The sequence below is a fragment of the Hemitrygon akajei genome, chromosome 3, assembly GCF_048418815.1.
Source record: "Hemitrygon akajei chromosome 3, sHemAka1.3, whole genome shotgun sequence".
Taxonomy (NCBI): domain Eukaryota; kingdom Metazoa; phylum Chordata; class Chondrichthyes; order Myliobatiformes; family Dasyatidae; genus Hemitrygon; species Hemitrygon akajei.
Window position 1 is genome coordinate 73,374,265 of NC_133126.1, and position 18,407 is coordinate 73,392,671.

The following is an 18,407-nucleotide window of genomic DNA, read 5'->3' on the forward strand; positions in this document are numbered from 1 at the left end:
TTCATATTTGCAGAATCCAGTTTTTCTTTTGCCTCAGGAAAGAATATGTTGTCACCATAAACTCAAGAAATGAGATAATCATTTTCTTGCTGTTTTTTGAGGAGTTTAGAATGAGTTAAGGCAATGTGCACTTATATGGTACTAATACATTCAACCAGTGGCAATAGCTGTGTTACTATGGAGAGGAAAGAAAGTTGTCTTGTTTTCTGGGAGAAGACTGGTGGTTGAAAGAAGTATCTAATGTTATAAGAAGAGGGGAAGAGAAATTGGGGCTGTGGTATCATAGATAGATATGTTCCCTCAAAGCAACTATTTAAGCAATGGCATGTGCTGCGATATCTCACTTAATAAATGCTTTAAGAACTTCCTGTTACTTCTCTTCCATAATAACTGCATTCAGAAGTATATCCACTGGGATTTCCACACCTGTTCCTGACCACTATTAACATTAAATGGGACAAATCAGAACTTTCCTCATGGGTGATCTTGTGTAAAACAAACAGGTGCCTAATAGAATTGAAGATGAACTTCAATAAAAAATAAATTAATTGCCATATATTGCAAAAATTGATTGTATTGTCGGGGTCAAACATGGATGTTGTGTTCTAGTTGTCTATGCAAGCCAGGACAGTACAATATGGACAGCAAGTTGTCTCCCACACTGTTGTTGAATCCAAAGAAACAGCATAGACCAATACAGTTTGGCATCAGTGGCATGGCAGGAGTTGCCACTCAGTGTTGAACTCAACACAGGATTGCCTTAGGGACTCAAGTCCCAAACTTTTTCCTTGGGGTTTACTTCCAAAACCTTCCCCATGAGTGAATATAGCCTCAAGGTAGTGGAGGATTGAGATCAGAGTTTTCCTTCTCCTTGGTAAGCTGCCAACCACACCCTGACATGCTCCATCTGCCTGGAATGGCTGGTTTTAAGCCGCCAGTAACTCACCTTTGCCCCTTTTCCTGTCAGTAGAAATGATTCTGCCAGGTTTAGGAGCTAAGCCGTACATAGATAGATAGATAGATAGATAGATAGATAGATAGATAGATAGATACTTTATTCATCCCCATGGGGAAATTCAACTTTTTTTCCAATGTCCCATACACTTGTTGTAGCAAAACTGATTACATACAATACTTAACTCAGTAAAAAAATATGATATGCATCTAAATCACCGTCTCAAAAAGCATTAATAATAGCTTTTAAAAAGTTCTTAAGTCCTGGCGGTAGAATTGTAAAGCCTAATGGCATTGGGGAGTATTGACCTCTTCATCCTGTCTGAGGAGCATTGCATCGATAGTAACCTGTCACTGAAACTGCTTCTCTGTCTCTGGATGGTGCTATGTAGAGGATGTTCAGAGTTTTCCATAATTGACCGTAGCCCACTCAGCGCCCTTCGCTCAGCTACCGATGTTAAACTCTCCAGTACTTTGCCCACGACAGAGCCCGCCTTCCTTACCAGCTTATTAAGACGTGAGGCGTCCCTCTTCTTAATGCTTCCTCCCCAACACGCCACCACAAAGAAGAGGGCGCTCTCCACAACTGACCTATAGAACATCTTCAGCATCTCACTACAGACATTGAATGACGCCAACCTTCTTAGGAAGTACATTCGACTCTGTGCCTTCCTGCACAAGGCATCTGTGTTGGCAGTCCAGTCAAGCTTCTCGTCTAACTGTACTCCCAGATACTTGTAGGTCTTAACCTGCTCCACACGTTCTCCATTAATGATCACTGGCTCCATATGGGGCCTAGATCTCCTAAAGTCCATCACCATCTCCTTGGTCTTGGTGATATTGAGACACAGGTAGTTTGAGTTGCACCATATCACAAAGTCCTGTATCAGTTTCCTATACTCCTCCTCCTGTCCATTCCTGACACACCCCACTATGGCCGTGTCATCAGCGAACGTCTGCACATGGCAGGACTCTGAGTTATATTGGAAGTCTGATGTGTACAGGGTGAACAGGACCGGAGAGAGTACGGTTCCCTGCGGCGCCCCTGTGCTGCTGACCACCGTGTCAGACCTACAGTCTCCCAACCGCACATACTGAGGTCTATCTGTCAAGTAGTCCACTATCCAATCCACCATGTGAGAGTCTACTCCCATCTCCGTTAGTTTGTGCCTTAAGATCTTGGGCTGGATGGTGTTAAAGGCACTAGAGAAGTCAAGGAATGTAATCCTCACAGTACATGAAGGCCAGGAGGTGGACTTAGTTGTCAAAAGCTATTTAAGATGAATGCCATTGGGAGCATTTAATAGGTCATGTGAGCTCATCCTCATGACACCCAACCCACAACCCCCCCCCCCCCGCCTTCACCCCCAGTTATGATAACCTTAAGGAACCCAATTTTAATGAAGCTAGCAGAAATATTTTTAAAAAACAAGGTTTGCCAATCCCAGAGAAATCACAACACAATTCCTGAGATTCTACTGATTCTTCTTTCTTATAAATGGCTGCTATGCAAGCTGTATCTCCTTCATTGGACACTGTGTTATTGGAGATACAGAAGCTAGTTCCAAAGATTTTGAAGAACTCTTGCTTTAAGATCAGGATCAGTCGTGGGTCACAGGGCTAACATTCCTACCCACTATATTTCTTCCTGCTCTGTCACTTCTGTGCAGTTTCAACCCACAGCAAGCAAATGTAGATTAAAAGTAAACTTATACAGTTACTTTAATGAAATCCAAGATGAGGCAATAAGATTCACAGAATCATAGAAATCTACAGCACATTACAGGCCCTTCGGCCCACAATGTTGTGCTGACCGCCTCTACCACTGTCACTATCAATGCATTTCACATACCCACCACTCTCTGTGTAAAACACTTAACTCTGACATCCCCTTTGTACCTACTTCCAAGCACCTTAAATCTATGCTTCCTCGTGTTAGCCATTTCAACCCTGGGGAAAAAGCCTCTGGGTATCCACATGATCAATGCCTCTCATCATCTTATACACCTCTATCAGGTCACTTCTCATCCTCCATCACTCCAAGGAGAAAAGGCCAAGTTCGCTCAACCTATTCTTGTAAGGCATGCTCTCCAATCCAGGCAACATTCTTGTAAATCTCCTCTGCACTCTCTCTATAGTATCCACATCCTTCCTGTGGTGAGGTAACCAGAACTGAACACAGTACTCCAAGTGGGGTCCAGCTAAGGTCTTATATAGCTTTAACATTACCTCATGGCTCTTGAACTCAATCCCACAGTTGATGAAGGCCATCACATCATATGCCTTCTTAACAACACTATCAACCTGCATCTTGATCCAATTTAAAACCTTATGCAGTGGATTGGTTTCATCTGTTGAATATGAAATATACATTTGGAGTTATGGAATGAAATCCCACATGCAGTGTTATATTGCACTTCATACTCCACAATACTATTAAAATGCAGATGTTATTATTTTGTAATTTTAGATTGTTTAAGTTTTATTACTTTTTTGTTGTTGGCATATTACGCAATAAAAATCCATAGTTTTAACAGACTTACCAGGTTATTTCTGAAGGATACAAAATGGTTATCTGTCAACTAAAAGATCTAATAATTCTTGAAAAGCCAAAAAGCTGCAGATACTGAAAATCTGAAATAAAAACCAAAAATATGCTGGAAATGCTCAGCACACCAGGCAGTATCTATGAAAAGAGGAACAGTATTAGCATTTCAACTCAATGACACTTCATTGGATCTGACTTCTTTGTTCCAGATGCTGGAAACTGAAGTGAAGGCTATTTTTTCAATTATGCATTGAAAGGTTCATTCAATCATTAGAAGCAAAACATCTGTATCTGTTTTCCACATTTATAGCCATACTTATGTTAGAAACTATCAGATGTACTTGATTTTCAATCCTTTAACTTCTGAAAAAAAATGTTCAGCATATTCTGAGGTTAGGAGGGGTGTCTAAGGGTGTATATAACAGAAGGCCATATGACATAGGAGCAGAAGTAGGCCATTTGGCCCATTGAGTCTGCTCCTCCATTCAATAATGGCTGATTCTTTTCTCCCCTCCTTAGCCCCACTCTCTGGCCTTCTCCCCTTTCGATGCCATGTCCTATCATGCTCTGCCCTAAATACACCCAACAATTTGGCCTTCACAGCTGCCTGTGGTAATAGGGTTTCAATGACATCCCACCCCCCCCATCCTTCTAAATTCCAGTGAGTATAGACCCAGAACTATCAAACGCTCCTTGTATGATAACCTTTTCATTCCTGCAATCATCCTTGTGAACCTTCTCTAAACCTTCTCCAATGCTAGCAAATCTTTTCTTAGATGAGGACCCCAAAACTGTTTGCAATACTCAAGGGGAGGCCTCACCAGTGCCTTATAAAGCCTCAGCATTACATTCCTGCTCTTGTATTCCAGACTTTTTGAAATGAATGCTAACATTGCATTTGTCTTCTTTACCACTGACTCACCCTACAAGTTAACCTTTAGGGTATTCTGCACAAGGACTCATAAGTCCCTTTGCATCTCAGATTTTTGGATTTTCTCCCTGTTTAGAAAATTGTCTGTTCATTTATTTCTTTATCAAAGTGCATAACCATGCATTTTCCAACATTGTATTTAATTTGCCACCTTCTTGCCCATTCTCCTGATCTGTCTAAGTCCTTCTGTAGCCTACCTGTTTTCTCAACACTACCTGCTCCTCCACCAATCTTCGTATCATCTGCAAACTTGGCAACAAAATAACCTATTTCATCATCTAAATCATTGATATACAGCATAAAAAATGCAGATCCAACACTGACTCCTGTGGAACACCACTAGTCATTGGCAGCCAACCAGACAAGGGTCCTTTTATTCCCTCTTCCTGCTTCCTACCCATCAGCTAATTCTCCAACCATGCCAGTAACTTTCTAGTAATACCATGGGCTCTTAACTTGGTAAGCAGCCTCATATGTGGCACCTTGTCAAAGTCCTTCTGAAAGTCCAAATATACAACATCCGCTACATCCCCTTTATCTATCCTACTTGTAATCTCCTCAAATAATTCCAACAGGTTTGTCAGGCAAGATTTTCTCTCAAGGAAACCATGCTGAATTTATCCCATTTTGTCCTGTGTCACCAAGCACTCCATAACCTCATCCTTAACAATTGACTCCAACATCTTCCCACCTCTGAGGTTAAGCTAACTAACTGGTCTATAATTTCCTTTCTGTTGCCTTCCTCCTTTCTTAAAGAGTAGAGTGACTTTTGCAATTTTCCAGACCTCAGGCACCATGCCAGAATCCAATAATTTTTGAAAAGTCATTTCTAATGTCTCCACAATCTCCACTGCTACATCTTTCAGAAACCTAAGGTGCAGTTCATCTGGTCCGGGTGACTTGTGTATCCTTAGGTCTTACAGCTTTTTGAGCACCTTCTCCCTTGCAAACTGCACTCACTTCTCTTCCCTCACACCCTTTAACATCTGGCACACTGCTGGTGTCTTCCACAGTGCAGACTGATGGAAATACTCATTTAGCTCATTTGCCATCTCCTTAGCTGTCATTATGATTTCTCTGGCCTCATTTTCTAGCAGTGTGATATCCACTCAGATTTCTCTTTTTTTTTTACATACTTGAAAAAGTTTTTACTATCCACTTTAATATTGCTTGCTAGCTTGCTTTCATATTTCAGTTTTTCCCTCCTAATGAGTATTTTATCTGCTCTCTGTAGGTATTTTAAAAGCCTCCCAATCGTCTATCTTCCTGCTAATTTTTGCTTTGTTGTGTGTAACGCTACTGCTATGCTGTAGGTATTTCAGTTTTAGCAGATCTGTAAGAGCAACCTGTTCTACTTTCAGCCCGTTTGGGTTTGAGCTGAGATAAGGGGCTTTACTGTTCAATTTCGGAATGTGGTGTCAGCCAATCAGGATGGTGAAATTGGGAGGAGATTCCAGAGTTTTCTTTGTGAGGGACACAGGTGTGGGTCAAGGACTTTGTTGGCAGCAGCTGGGAGAAGACAGGAGGAAAGGTGGTTGAGGAAGCCATCCCTGTTGCACAAGGTGAATTCTGCAGATCAATGGCTTCAAGGAGGATGGACCAATACTTCCATGGGAGAGCCCGTTTGTTTTGAGCGACATTCAGAAGGTGCAGTGTGTACATTGAAAACAATGGCTTCTGGAAGATTGGTACCACACCATACATATGTGACTACATAAATATAATGGGCCCTTTTTGTTTTATCCTTTCCTTTCTTTAATAACTGATTGCTTAACATTCTTAAATATGCTCCTCTATAAACGTATGCAGTGTACAATCTGTTATTTTTTGCTGACAGTCGATTGACAACGGCAGTACATCACACAGCATTCAAACTAGGGTTTAGATGGGCGAGGCATCCCAACCTCACGGACTAGGTTGGACCAAAGTTGTATACATTCTAGACATAAGAAGCCTGAGCCCGGTGGCTGTTAGCAAGGGGCTAACGAGCTACATTTCCAGAGACACCCAGTAAAAACAGGGTTTCATATGCCCTCGCTTTCGCTTTTACATTAGTTTTGATGTCCTTTGACAGCCAAGGTTGTACTATTTTGCCATTTGAGTATTTGTTTGTTTTTGGAATACAGTGCACCTATCCTGCACCTTTCTGATTTTCCCCAGAAACTCACGCCATTGCCGCTCTACTGTCATCCTTGCCAGCAGCTACTTCTAATTTACTTTGGCCAGCTCCTCTCTCATACCACTGTAATTTATTTTACTCCACTGAAATACTGCTATGTCAGACTTTACTTTCTCCTTATCAAATTTCAAGTTGAATTCAATCATATTGTGATCAATACCTCCTAAAGATACTTTTACCTTAAGCTCACAAATTACCTCCACTTCTTTACATAACACCCAATCCAGTATAACTGATCCCCTAGTAGGCTCAATGACAAACTGCTCCAAAAAGCTATCTCATAGACATTCCACAATCTCACTCTTGAGATCCATTACTGACCTGATTTCCCCCAATCAACCTGCATGTTGAAATCTCCGTTTACTATCATGACATTGCCCTTTACACACCTTTTCTGTTTCCTGTTGTAATCTGTGGTCCACATCCCAGCTTCTGTTGTGTATAACTGCCATCAGAGTCCTTTTACCCTTGCAGTTTTTTAACTTAATCCACAAGGATTCAACATCTTCCAATCCTATGTCACATCTTTCCTCTGATTTGATGTCATTGTTTACCAGCAGAGCCACGCCACTCCCTCTGCCTACCTTCCTATCCTTCTGATACAACGTGTAACCTTGGACATTCAGCTCCCAACTACAACCATCCTTCAGCCACGATTCAGTGATGGCCACAACATTAAACCTGACAAGAACAAGAAGACCATCATCCACCTTATTTCTTGTACTCTGTGCATTGAGATATGACACTTTGAGTACTGTATTTGCTACCCTTTTCGATTCTGCATGCCCAATGTACTGGTACTCACCCTACCAGCTGCAAATTTGTCCGATCATCAGGCTGCCTGCATGCTACCTTTGCTTTTTTACCATCCGTCCTATCCTGAGTCCCTTCACTCAGGTTCCCACCCGCTGGCAACACAGACTAATATGTTTCTGTCTGCTGACTGCAGAAGTACTTTGAGGATGAATTTAACAATTCAACTCCTTCTAGAAACAATAGATCATCTTTGCAGAAAGAGCATGAAAAAAGCTGTCTGTAGGTAACGTTTTACATGTAAGGTTATTAACTTGAAACATTAACTCACAAAGGCACAAGAAAGTAGGAGCAAGAAGGCCACCACGCCCCTCAAGCTTGCCCCATCATTCAACATGATCATAGCTAATCTATGCTGGCCTCAACTCCTCTTCTGCACTTGTTCTCCATGAACCTTAATTCCTTGATCTTTCAAACATTTCATTTCTACCTCTGTTGAGGGTAAAAAATTCCAAAGGTCACTCTGAGATGGAATTTCGAAGCACCACTCTTTTAAATGACCTGCCTCTTGTCTCCACATTTTATCCACTTACGACTCTCCATTAGTGAAAATATCTCAACATTTCCCCATTGCTATACACCCTGCTCACATGTGACTGGACTGCCAGACACCTGAGCAATCACATCATCACACTGGCCAATGACACGACAGTGGTGGGGATTATCACTAACTACAATGAGACAGCCTACAGAGAGAAGGTGGAAGAGCTCTAAGCCTGGTGCCAGGCAAATAACCTCTTCCTCAATGTCAACAAGACAAAGGAGATGGCTCTTGACCTCAGGAGAACTCGCAGCACTTACCCCCATCCCTGACACCAGCAGCACAGCAGTTTCAGACTTCTGGGAATGTACATCACACACAACCTCTCATGATCCCAAGATATATTCTCCACAGTCAAAAAAGCTCACCAATGCCTCTGCTTTCTGAGGAGGCTGAAGAGAGCTGGACTTTGCACATCCATACTCAATGTCATTTCACAGATGTGCAGTAGAGAGCATCTTAACAAGCTCCATCACTGCTTGGTACAGAAACTGCACAGGAAGAATCTGCAATGGGTAGTCAAAATTGAAAATATATCACGGGCACCAGCCTACCTGCCACCAAGGACATATATTTATAAAAAGGTGGCAGAAATGGGCCAATAACATCATAGCAGATCCCACACATGCTGTACATAGACTGTTTGTCCCACTCCCATCGGGGAGGGGGCTACATAGCATCCAGACCAGGGCCATCAGACTCAAAAACAAGCAGTAAGGCTGATCAACACCTCCACCCACCAAGTCCACCACTATTTTATTATTTCTCAACTGTCACCTTATGTACATCCTAACGTTTCATTATGAACTTACAATCAAACCATGTACATAACCTATTATGGTGTGTTTATTATTATCATTATTATTATGTTCTTTATTTAACATGTTTCCTTTTGTGCTGCATCAGATGTCGAGTAACAATTATTTCATTCTCTTTACGCCTGTGTACAGGAAATTGCATTAAACAATCTTAAATCTGTGAAACACCTATTAGATCTGATATGTTTGAATTAGGTCATCTTATTACTTTTAAAAGGTAATTTTTAAAAATCTCCACGTAAGAAAGTACCTTACTCAATAGAGCAGAAAGTACCTCGCTCAATAAATGTGCATAATTTGCTGAGCATTATCTGCAATTTCTGTTACATTTAAGGCTAAATTTCATTGTTGAAACTGGGGATAGGTTGTTTTGTTCAGGCAGAGTAAATGATTTTCTTGCCGTGTTTTAGTTCTGCTATGTTACAACTTGGCAGCAATTCCAAAGAAATATAAATTTAAAGATGAAAAATTCATGATGTGGAATAACATTGTGAAAAATGACCATTGAGATATGTTAACTGAAAAAGTAAAATTAATGTGATTATAAGTAGTTTCATGCCACTGCAGTCCTAAAATAATTGTTTTATAATTTCAAAAGTAGATTGTCATCTATATCTGTACCCACTGTTAAGGATGCTAAGGGACTCATAAAAAGTTAACTAACCTTTTTTGTTTTGTTTGTCTTTTGATAGGTGTCTGATAACGGCTTCTTTTTTTCCTTTGTTGCTGCTTTCGAGAAAAGTTCTTCAAATTTTTCAGCATCTTGGATACAAGGTTCTTCCAATGATTCCCAAATTGTTGACACTTCAGCATCACTAAGGTAATAGAGTAAATAATTATTTATAATATACTGGACTTAAAGTACTCAACCTACAAGATAGATGTATTGCTTTAACATGAACAGTTCATTAAGTGCAGTAACAGAAAACAAAGCAAATTAAAAATTAAGCTGTGACACAAACCTTTATGGAAACTTACATTTAGTTTATTTAGGAAAATGTGAGGCTGAATCTAAACTTTAATCACAGCAGATCATTCAAGATAGCACGCCGACTCAAAAAAAATGTTCAATTTGAAACATGCAAGCAGAAATTTGTCAAAAGCGTCCAATTTTTGGGTAACTGATTGACTTCCCAATGTACCAACAAGGCAGGCAAATTCATATATTTGTTATCCTTCGTCCTGACCAAGGGTCTCGGCCCGAAACATTGACTGCTCGTTTCCACGGATGCTGCCCAAGCTGCTGAGTTCCTCCAGCTTGTTGTATGTGTTGCTATATATTTGTTATAATTGTTATGAATCAGATTTGTACCATCCACCTAACTGATAAAGGCCAATGCACTGCCATTTAGCAATTCATTTAAAACAGGCAACCAATGCATATGCAAGTTAGAAAAAAAATGTTTGACATTGAATGGCAGGAATGTTTGAGGGGCATTTAGACAGGCAGGAGGAGAGGAGACAGATCATATGCAGGCAGGTGGAATTTCTTATATTGACATGATAGAACAAAACCATAGTTCCTTTGTTGCACTGCTCTATGTTCTATGTAATGAAGTGGGCATCGATCCACTCCTCTCCATCCGATTACATCCTAGTTTTGTTTACTCAGGGGATTTTGTTAGTTTTGAAGTGGTTCAGTCTTATTTATATTTTGCTAGCAGTCAGTTTAGAATCAGAAATAAATGCTGCAATTGCCCATGACCTATAAATGAACAAGAGGGTAATAAGCACTGTTATCACATGTCTCTTCTCACAATTGACTTGAGGATCTGGCATTTTCCTAATGATCCTCCTGACTTTAATCACAGACTCCTGCTCATCTTCCTCCAATATACAAGTGGTTGCCCATTGTAATTGCATAACAAAACCTTTCTGGTTCTTGTTCTACTAACATTTTCCAATTTTTTAAAAAAAGATCTGTAATCTCTCAAAATAATACAGCATCAACAATGAAACTCTGATGGTCCCCCGCCCCCTGACTCTGAAAGAAACATATTAGAGTGTGGAAGAGAAAGAGAACTTGCAATTAAAACTGCTTGGAGCTTGTATTTAAGAAACTATATCCATTCAAATCATTGGGTCTGAACAGAAATATAGAGTAATACTGTATTTGGTATACAGAAGATATTAATTGGAATTAGGAAGTGTGATATGATATTAATCTGAAATGATAATTTTCTCTGGCTATATAAAGTATATTTTGGATAAATGCATAAATTACCTAATGGAATATTCTTTCTAGGACAGTCATGAAATTGCTATAAGTTGAAAGCTGTGGCAGTGAACAAGACATTGCAGTACAGGTAAATATAACAGGTAAAAGGAATTGAGAAAACTTGGAATGAAGAATGTTCTTTCAGCATCATCAAGTGTGCTTTTTTCAAATAACATACAGTATGTCAAAGTCCTGTATAGATTTCTATTCATACATTCCATTGTAAATTGAAAATTTAGCATTTATAACACTATGATCATAAAGATAATCAGAAAAATACAGGGTTGGCAAACATGTGCCCTAAATGACTCTTTTCTGCTCATTTCTACGGAACTGCAACACAAGTCCAGCCATAGCAGCTGGAAAGTTTTCATCCACAGCAACATAACTTACAATTCCAGATAGTTGTTTTCATCCTTTCTGGATAACTAAAACAATATCAATTCTATTTTCTCATTGGGTCTTCTCCATAAGAAAGGGCAGTTGGATGAGGAGTACTGTAAATTGTTCTGTTTGTGCTTTGTAACTTGTTGCTATTAAACCAATAGGTTTTACAAGGAAATGATGCATCTGGTGCAACATAAATATAGTGCCAAAATAATATTTTTGAACTAACTCAACCTTATTTGTTTCAAAACTATTATAATGCAGTAAAAAGGCTATTTTTTTATTAATTGTGAATTTGTCCCTTGGGCCAATATTACATACGTTAAATAAGCAGGCTTTCTCCATCATATTAAGAAGCAGTTTAATTTTATGCCTCAAATAAATTTCACTAAATGTATTTGTACAACTTTAGGAACATTTACAAACAAAGCAGTTCAAAATGCCTTGTAAAAACTGTAATTGGAACTTTCCACTCATTCACCATCAAAACGAGGAAAAATAGTCATGAACCCAATGACTGGGCAAGAATTACTTCAATGTTTGCAGAGCTGATAGAAATGGCCTTGTGTGAAAAATGTGGTTTCTTTCTATACGATGTAATTGGTGTGTGTGTGTGTGTGTGTGTGTGTGTGTGCGTGTGTGTGTATGTGTTCCACTCAGGTTAAAGATCATGGGCAATTAAGTAAGAGTGATAGATCGTTGCATATTGTGAGAACTAAGGGTTAAATGGAGAAGACAGAGGGTTTAAAAGCAAAGATCAGATCAGCACAATCTTATTGAATAGCAATAGAAGCCCAAGTGGCTGGATAGGCAAACCTATTTTTGCATTTCTGACAACAACTGACTGAAAAGAAAACAGTGTATATTTGCTATTGTAACATTGTCATATATCCTTCCATCATTGAAATCATGCTTCATAAACATTACTAATCTGCATTAGACCTAAATCTTATGAACTTATTACTTCAAATTGAGATTCACTAAAGTATTTGAAATTTAGCATTGAAGCATCAGATCTATAGCATCACAGCTTAAAATCTTTAATTCACTGGGGTAGAATTTCTACTTGGGGAATATCTGGTGATTTCTCACACAACATAGAAATAGGTTCTTCAGCCCACCAATTCCAAGTCAATGCCAATCTTCAAGCAAACATTTACAATAATCCTACGTTCAACCTATCTTAATCTGCACCCCCCCCCCCCACCACAGATTCTATCACTAACCCACATAATAAAGCAATTTGTGGTAGCAGATTAACCCAACAACTGACACATCTTTTGAACGTGGGATGTGGTTGGAATGTGAGGACAATAAAATGAGTTGGAGAGGGTGCTCAGTGTCTGGCATGGATGGCAGGCTGAAGAACTGCTGATGTACCGCTTTATGGCTGAAATATACTTAATGATTTAACATGCACAGTTCTTTGGGTTTAAGATTCAGTTCTTACATTCTTCATACCAGCATGAATATTTTCCCATATTATTCATTGCCAAATGATTGTCCTTTCACTTATCTATTTCAGTTATGCTTCTTTACATCTGCTTCAAAACTTGTTTTTCTTACCATTTTTGTATCCTCAGCAAATATAGCTAAAGACTCTTGGTCTCCTCATCTAAGTCAATAATATACTGTAGATTGTAAATAGTTCAAATCTCAGCACCACTTCTCAATGCACATCAAAAATTAGTCTGACAATTTAAAAAGAATGCATTTATCCCAACTCTGCTTTCAGTGAGTTAGCCTGGAATAATGTTAACATACTCCTTCAGTGAACTCCAGAACTGTATTTCTTCACTGGGTACCTTCTGAAAATGCAAATCCACTGCAGCAATTGGTTAATTGGTTCCCTTCTATCCACCCTGCTTGTTACATTTTCAACGAACACTAAGAAGATGTGTTCAAGGGTCTTTTATATAGACACATAAATATGGAGGGAATGGAGTTCAATAGATCAAGTGCAGGCAGAAGAGATTTAGTTTAATTTTGCCAAAATTGTGGGCAGAAGGGCCTGTTCCATTGCTATCTAGGTTGATGTTCAATGCTGCTTGATGTTCCAACAAAGTTTCCCCTTTCATGTTGAGTTTACTTGAGTACATTATAATTTTTCAAATGTGCAGCATTTTTTGGCTATAAATGTCTGATTAACTGTCAAATAGTTACTGAGTTTTTACCCATTTCTTTTCTTGAATAACAGTATTAATATTTGTGATGGACAATTAAAGTGACAGACAATGAGTACCTCAGGGTCACCCTCATGGACTGGACTGAGTGGGACAAAGAATGGATGGTGGAAGGAGAAGTGGTTGAAAGATAAGTGTTGCATCACCTGCACTTGCAAGGGAAAATGTGAAGCATGAATTGGTTGGTGGGAATGGAGATAGACTAGTTGCTAATGTAACAAGCCTACAGGCCCTTATTGCTATCCTGCTTATTCTTGTCCCACCCTGCCTCTTGAATGACTTTTCGTCATTCTCCCAGTTCCTCTGCCTTCCTGGTATTAATGCTGATGACAAACCATTCCATATAGGTGCTGATGATATGTCTTCCTCTTCTTAAACAGTGGCTTGCCCTTTGTCATTGTTATAAAAGCCCCTGACTGCATCATCTCATCAATTTCCCATGTTTCTACTCTCACCACCTGTCTTCCAGAACAGAGTAAGGATGGAATTCCACTGGTCTTTCCACTTTACCAGCCTTCCAATAGGTCATTCTTTGCAACTTCCACCACCTTCAAGGAGATTTTACTACTACCGACATTATCCTTCTCCTCACCTTCAGCATTTTACAGGAAACACTCCCTTCATGACTTCCCTGTTTACTTCTCCATTCGCACCAACCACTTTCCCTTGCAGCTACAGATGATACAACACTTTTACCTGTTCACTTTCCACCATCTCGGGTCCCAAACAGTCTTTTCCAGGTGAAGCAGAGATTCGCTTACACTGCTTCCCATTTAGGGTACTGCATTCAGTATTCACAAGGTGATCTCCTCTAAAATGGAGAAAGCAACTGTAGATTGGGTGACTGCTTTGCAGAACACCTGCCTTTTTGTTGCCTGACCTGCTTGCTAGGCAGATCTTCCTGCTCCACACTTCACACACAGACCAGATAATAGTGCTCACAACTTATTCCCAGTGCACCATAATGACTCTATTATTGATTTCCTCAGCCAAAATCATTTTCAGTACTGTAATGATTTCACCTTTAATAATGTCTCCTCACCCTTTTTGAAAAGGCAGGGAATGAAGGGATATACAGTAGACTATGCACAGACAGATGGAATTAGAATAATTTGGCATTAAGGTCAACACAGACAGCATTGGCTGAAGTGCTTAATTGTTCTATGCTTTTGCCTTTCCTACAAATATTAAGTAACCCCATATTTAGCTATCTGCTTTAGTCACTATAACTGCAATTGTTACTCTATCATACACATTTCATTCTCTTTTATTATCAATCATATATATGTTGTGTGTATTTAAATAAAAACTGCATTTAATTTTATCCTACCATTTGTCAACTCAATTCTATTTGCAGTTGCACCTTTATTTGCATAAACACAAGCTATTTTCTGTGGATGCTGGAAAGCTAGAGTGACACCCCCCCCCCCAGAGAAACTCATCTACATAAGGGAATATGCAGTCAGAAAGCCATGGATCAACATGTCGGAATGGGAATAGGGAGTCAAATTGAAATGGGAGGCCACTAGGAAATCCATCCTTTTGAAACAAATAGATGGAAATCCCAGTTGTTTGAAATCCCCTTTTTTGATCTCTCCGATGGGGTGAAGGCAGATGTGCGGGAAATGGGAATGCCCTCAACCCATCCACCCGCCACCCCACTCGGGATAGGGTTCCCCTTGTCCTCACCTACCACCCCATCAGCCTCCAGGTCCAAAGTATAATTCTCCTTCACTTCCGCCACCTCCAACGGGATCCCACTACCAAGCACATCTTTCCCTCCCCCCCTTCTGCTTTCCGCAGGGATCGCTCCCTACGCGACTCCCTTGTCCACTCGTCCCCCCATCCCTTCCCACCGATCTCCCTCCTGGCACTTGTCCTTGCAAGCGGAACAAGTGCTACACCTGCCCTTACACTTCCTCCCTCACCACCATTCAGGGCTCCAGACAGTCCTTCCAGGTGAGGCGACACTTCACCTGTGAGTCGGCTGGTGTGATATACTGTGTCCGGTGCTCCTGGTGTGGCCTTTTATATATTGGTGAGACCCGACGCAGACTGGGAGACCGTTTCGCTGAACACCTATGCTCTGTCCACCAGAGAAAGCAGGATCTCCCAGTGGCCACACATTTTAATTCCACGTCCCATTCCCATTCTGATATGTCTATTCATGGCCTCCTCTACCGTCAAGATGAAGCCACACTCAGGTTGGAGGAACAACACCTTATATACCGGCTGGGTAGCCTCCAACCTGATGGCATGAACATTGACTTCTCTAACTTCCGTTAATGCCCCTCCTCCCCTTCTTACCCCATCCCTGACATATTTAGTTGTTTGTTTTTTTTCTCTCTCTCTGCCCATCACTCTGCCTGTTCTCCATCTCCCTCTGGTGCTCCCCTCCCCCTTTCTTTCTCCCTAGGCCTCCTGTCCCATGATCCTTTCCCTTCTCCAGCTCTGTATCACTTTTGTCAATCACCTTTCCAGCTCTTAGCTTCATCCCACCCCCTCCGGTCTTCTCCTATCATTTCGCATTTCCCACTCCCCCTCCTACTTTCAAATCTCTTAGTATCTTTCCTTTCAGTTGGTCCTGATGAAGGGTCTTGGCCCGAAACGTCGACAGCGCTTCTCCCTATAGATGCTGCCTGGCTTGCTGTGTTCCACCAGCATTTTGTGTGTGTTGTAGGGGTTACCAACCTGGGGTTGACAGACCCCTGGGTCAATGGTAAAATCTCATGGCATAAAAAGATTGGGAACCCCAGGTCTAAACTGTGTCTGGAAGCTCTTCCATCAATGTTCTTGTCACCAATGAAACAAAAACTGCACATTTAATAAAAGGCTGGCTGAGAAAACATTCAGAAGCCTGCATAAACAAATTATATTATCCGAACAAATTAATAAAAAGCAGTATCCACATAACACTAACTGAAATTCAGAATTTACTGTAATTAGGCCACTTCAAAAAGTCAAAAAAATTGAAAACTTGACAGTGTTGGATACCAAATAGATATTAGGCTTTAGAAATGAGAGACTGATGGGAATAATCTATATCTTTAATTCTTGGCTAGCCTTTCCAGTTTCAAAATACAATCAATGCCAATGCAAATAGGAAATTATCATCAATTACCTGAAGGTATATGCTGTACCTAGGATAAGGAAATCTAAGCTGCTTCCAAGATTTCTTAGCACTTACTGATTTAAATACGACTTATTACTGTTTTTATAACCATATTTTAACCTTGCAGATAAAAAATGACACCACACAATAATTAGTGCTTTGTAAGTTCCTTAGTACTATGTCGAGAAGATGAAGTGAAAAATGAAAACATTGAATTATAATTATTAGATTAGACATTTTGAGTTAGTCTGGGTTTAAAAGGTTGGGATATAAACTTGTACAAAACAAGAAATGTTAGCTATGTCAAATCATAGATATCAAAGATAGAATGCACAAACAAACACTGTTCATGACTGCTGTCAGTTTAAAATAGAAGCAATAAAAAAAATTTCAGTTTAAGTTTATGTATCACTGTATTATTTCTTTGTAATCAAATGGTTTGTAAACAGAGAATCCTTATAGAAAAATATGGATTTCTTTCAGTGTTACAAAAGTCAGTTTCTACCAAAAGCTACCTATTGATTAATATGACTATTTACCCCTTGCTTATATTCATTATAGTTAATGAAGAAACTTAAAATATGTATATGAAGTACAAGTTTATATGTCAACACAACTGGCTTTTATTTTCAGTACCTGGAATCCTTTAGCTGAATCCTTGTCCAATATAAAGGCCTCATTGGAAGACGCGGTTCAATTATGGGCTTCCTTACGTGTCTACTTTTCTTCAAGCTGGAATTCATAGCATTTGGATTTCCAAACGGAGGAGGAGGTGGTGGTCCAGAGCCTGGGAATGGAGGAGGAGGTGGTGGTCCAGAGCCTGGGAACGGAGGAGGAGGTGGTGGTCCAGAGCCTGGGAGCGGAGGAGGTGGTGGTGGTCCAGAGCCTGGGAGCGGAGGAGGTGGTGGTGGTCCAAAGCCTGGGAGCGGAGGAGGAGGTGGTGGTGGAGGTGGTACTCCAGAATCTGGGAGTGGAGGTGGAGGTGGTGGTGGTGGTGGTGCTCCAGAGTCAGGGAGATGTGTTGTCAAATCTTGAGACTGGCCTGAAAGTGGGAGTGATGATGAAGATGCAGCAGACTGAGATTCTGAGACTTGTGAAGATGAGGACAATGAAGCTTCCTCATTTGTCATTTGTAGAGAGTGAGGCGACTGGCCATTCAAGTTCAAGGAAGCAAGGTTCAATTTTCCTGGAACAGTTAGACTACTTCTGGGTGTCCTGCTATCTTCTTGGTTTAATTGTATGAATGCTTCTCTGTCAGTCTGAATGCAAACATTGCGAAATGTCTTTGGCACAAATTCATCTGCAGTGGAAACAGAAACATCTCTTGTATCAGATTTTCCCTCCTTTGTTTTATTTTCCAAGTTAATTTTCAATTGTGCAATGGTTTCTTCATGCTTAGATATTGCTTCAGCATGTTCCCCACGGACATGGAAAAGTTTCAACTCAAATTCTTGCTGTTGGGAAACAGAAAACAAATTAATAACATTGTACACTTATCGGGGCATATAATTATGATTTTGGCCTTTATTTTGACATTAGCTACTTAAGTTTTACAAGCACTTTCAGATTTCACACCACACTTTGCTCCAATGTAACAAGTTTTGCCCATTGTTCTGACTGCTGAGTCACAGGTTTTCTGGGATGAACCATTCATAATATACCATGGGCAGTATTCATGATAATTTGATGTAAAGGGCAGGCCTACAGTATTGCTACAGCAACT

The 18,407-nt window shown here is 40.2% G+C and overlaps 1 protein-coding gene across 5 annotated transcripts in view; it reads right to left on the reverse strand.

The window, feature by feature from the left end:
• fmn1 (formin 1) overlaps positions 1-18,407 on the reverse strand; it is a 381,596-nt gene that overhangs the window by 188,617 nt on the left and 174,572 nt on the right. For all 5 annotated transcript variants that reach the window (XR_012098266.1, XM_073040129.1, XM_073040128.1 and 2 more), the window contains 2 exons: positions 17,321-18,138; positions 9,449-9,599 (listed from right to left, as the gene is read on the reverse strand). Coding sequence is in view for 4 of the 5 variants with exons in the window: in XM_073040129.1 (XP_072896230.1) it covers positions 9,449-9,599; positions 17,321-18,138 (969 nt within the window). In the remaining variant the exon portion in view is untranslated. The remainder of the gene's footprint in view (positions 1-9,448; positions 9,600-17,320; positions 18,139-18,407) is intronic.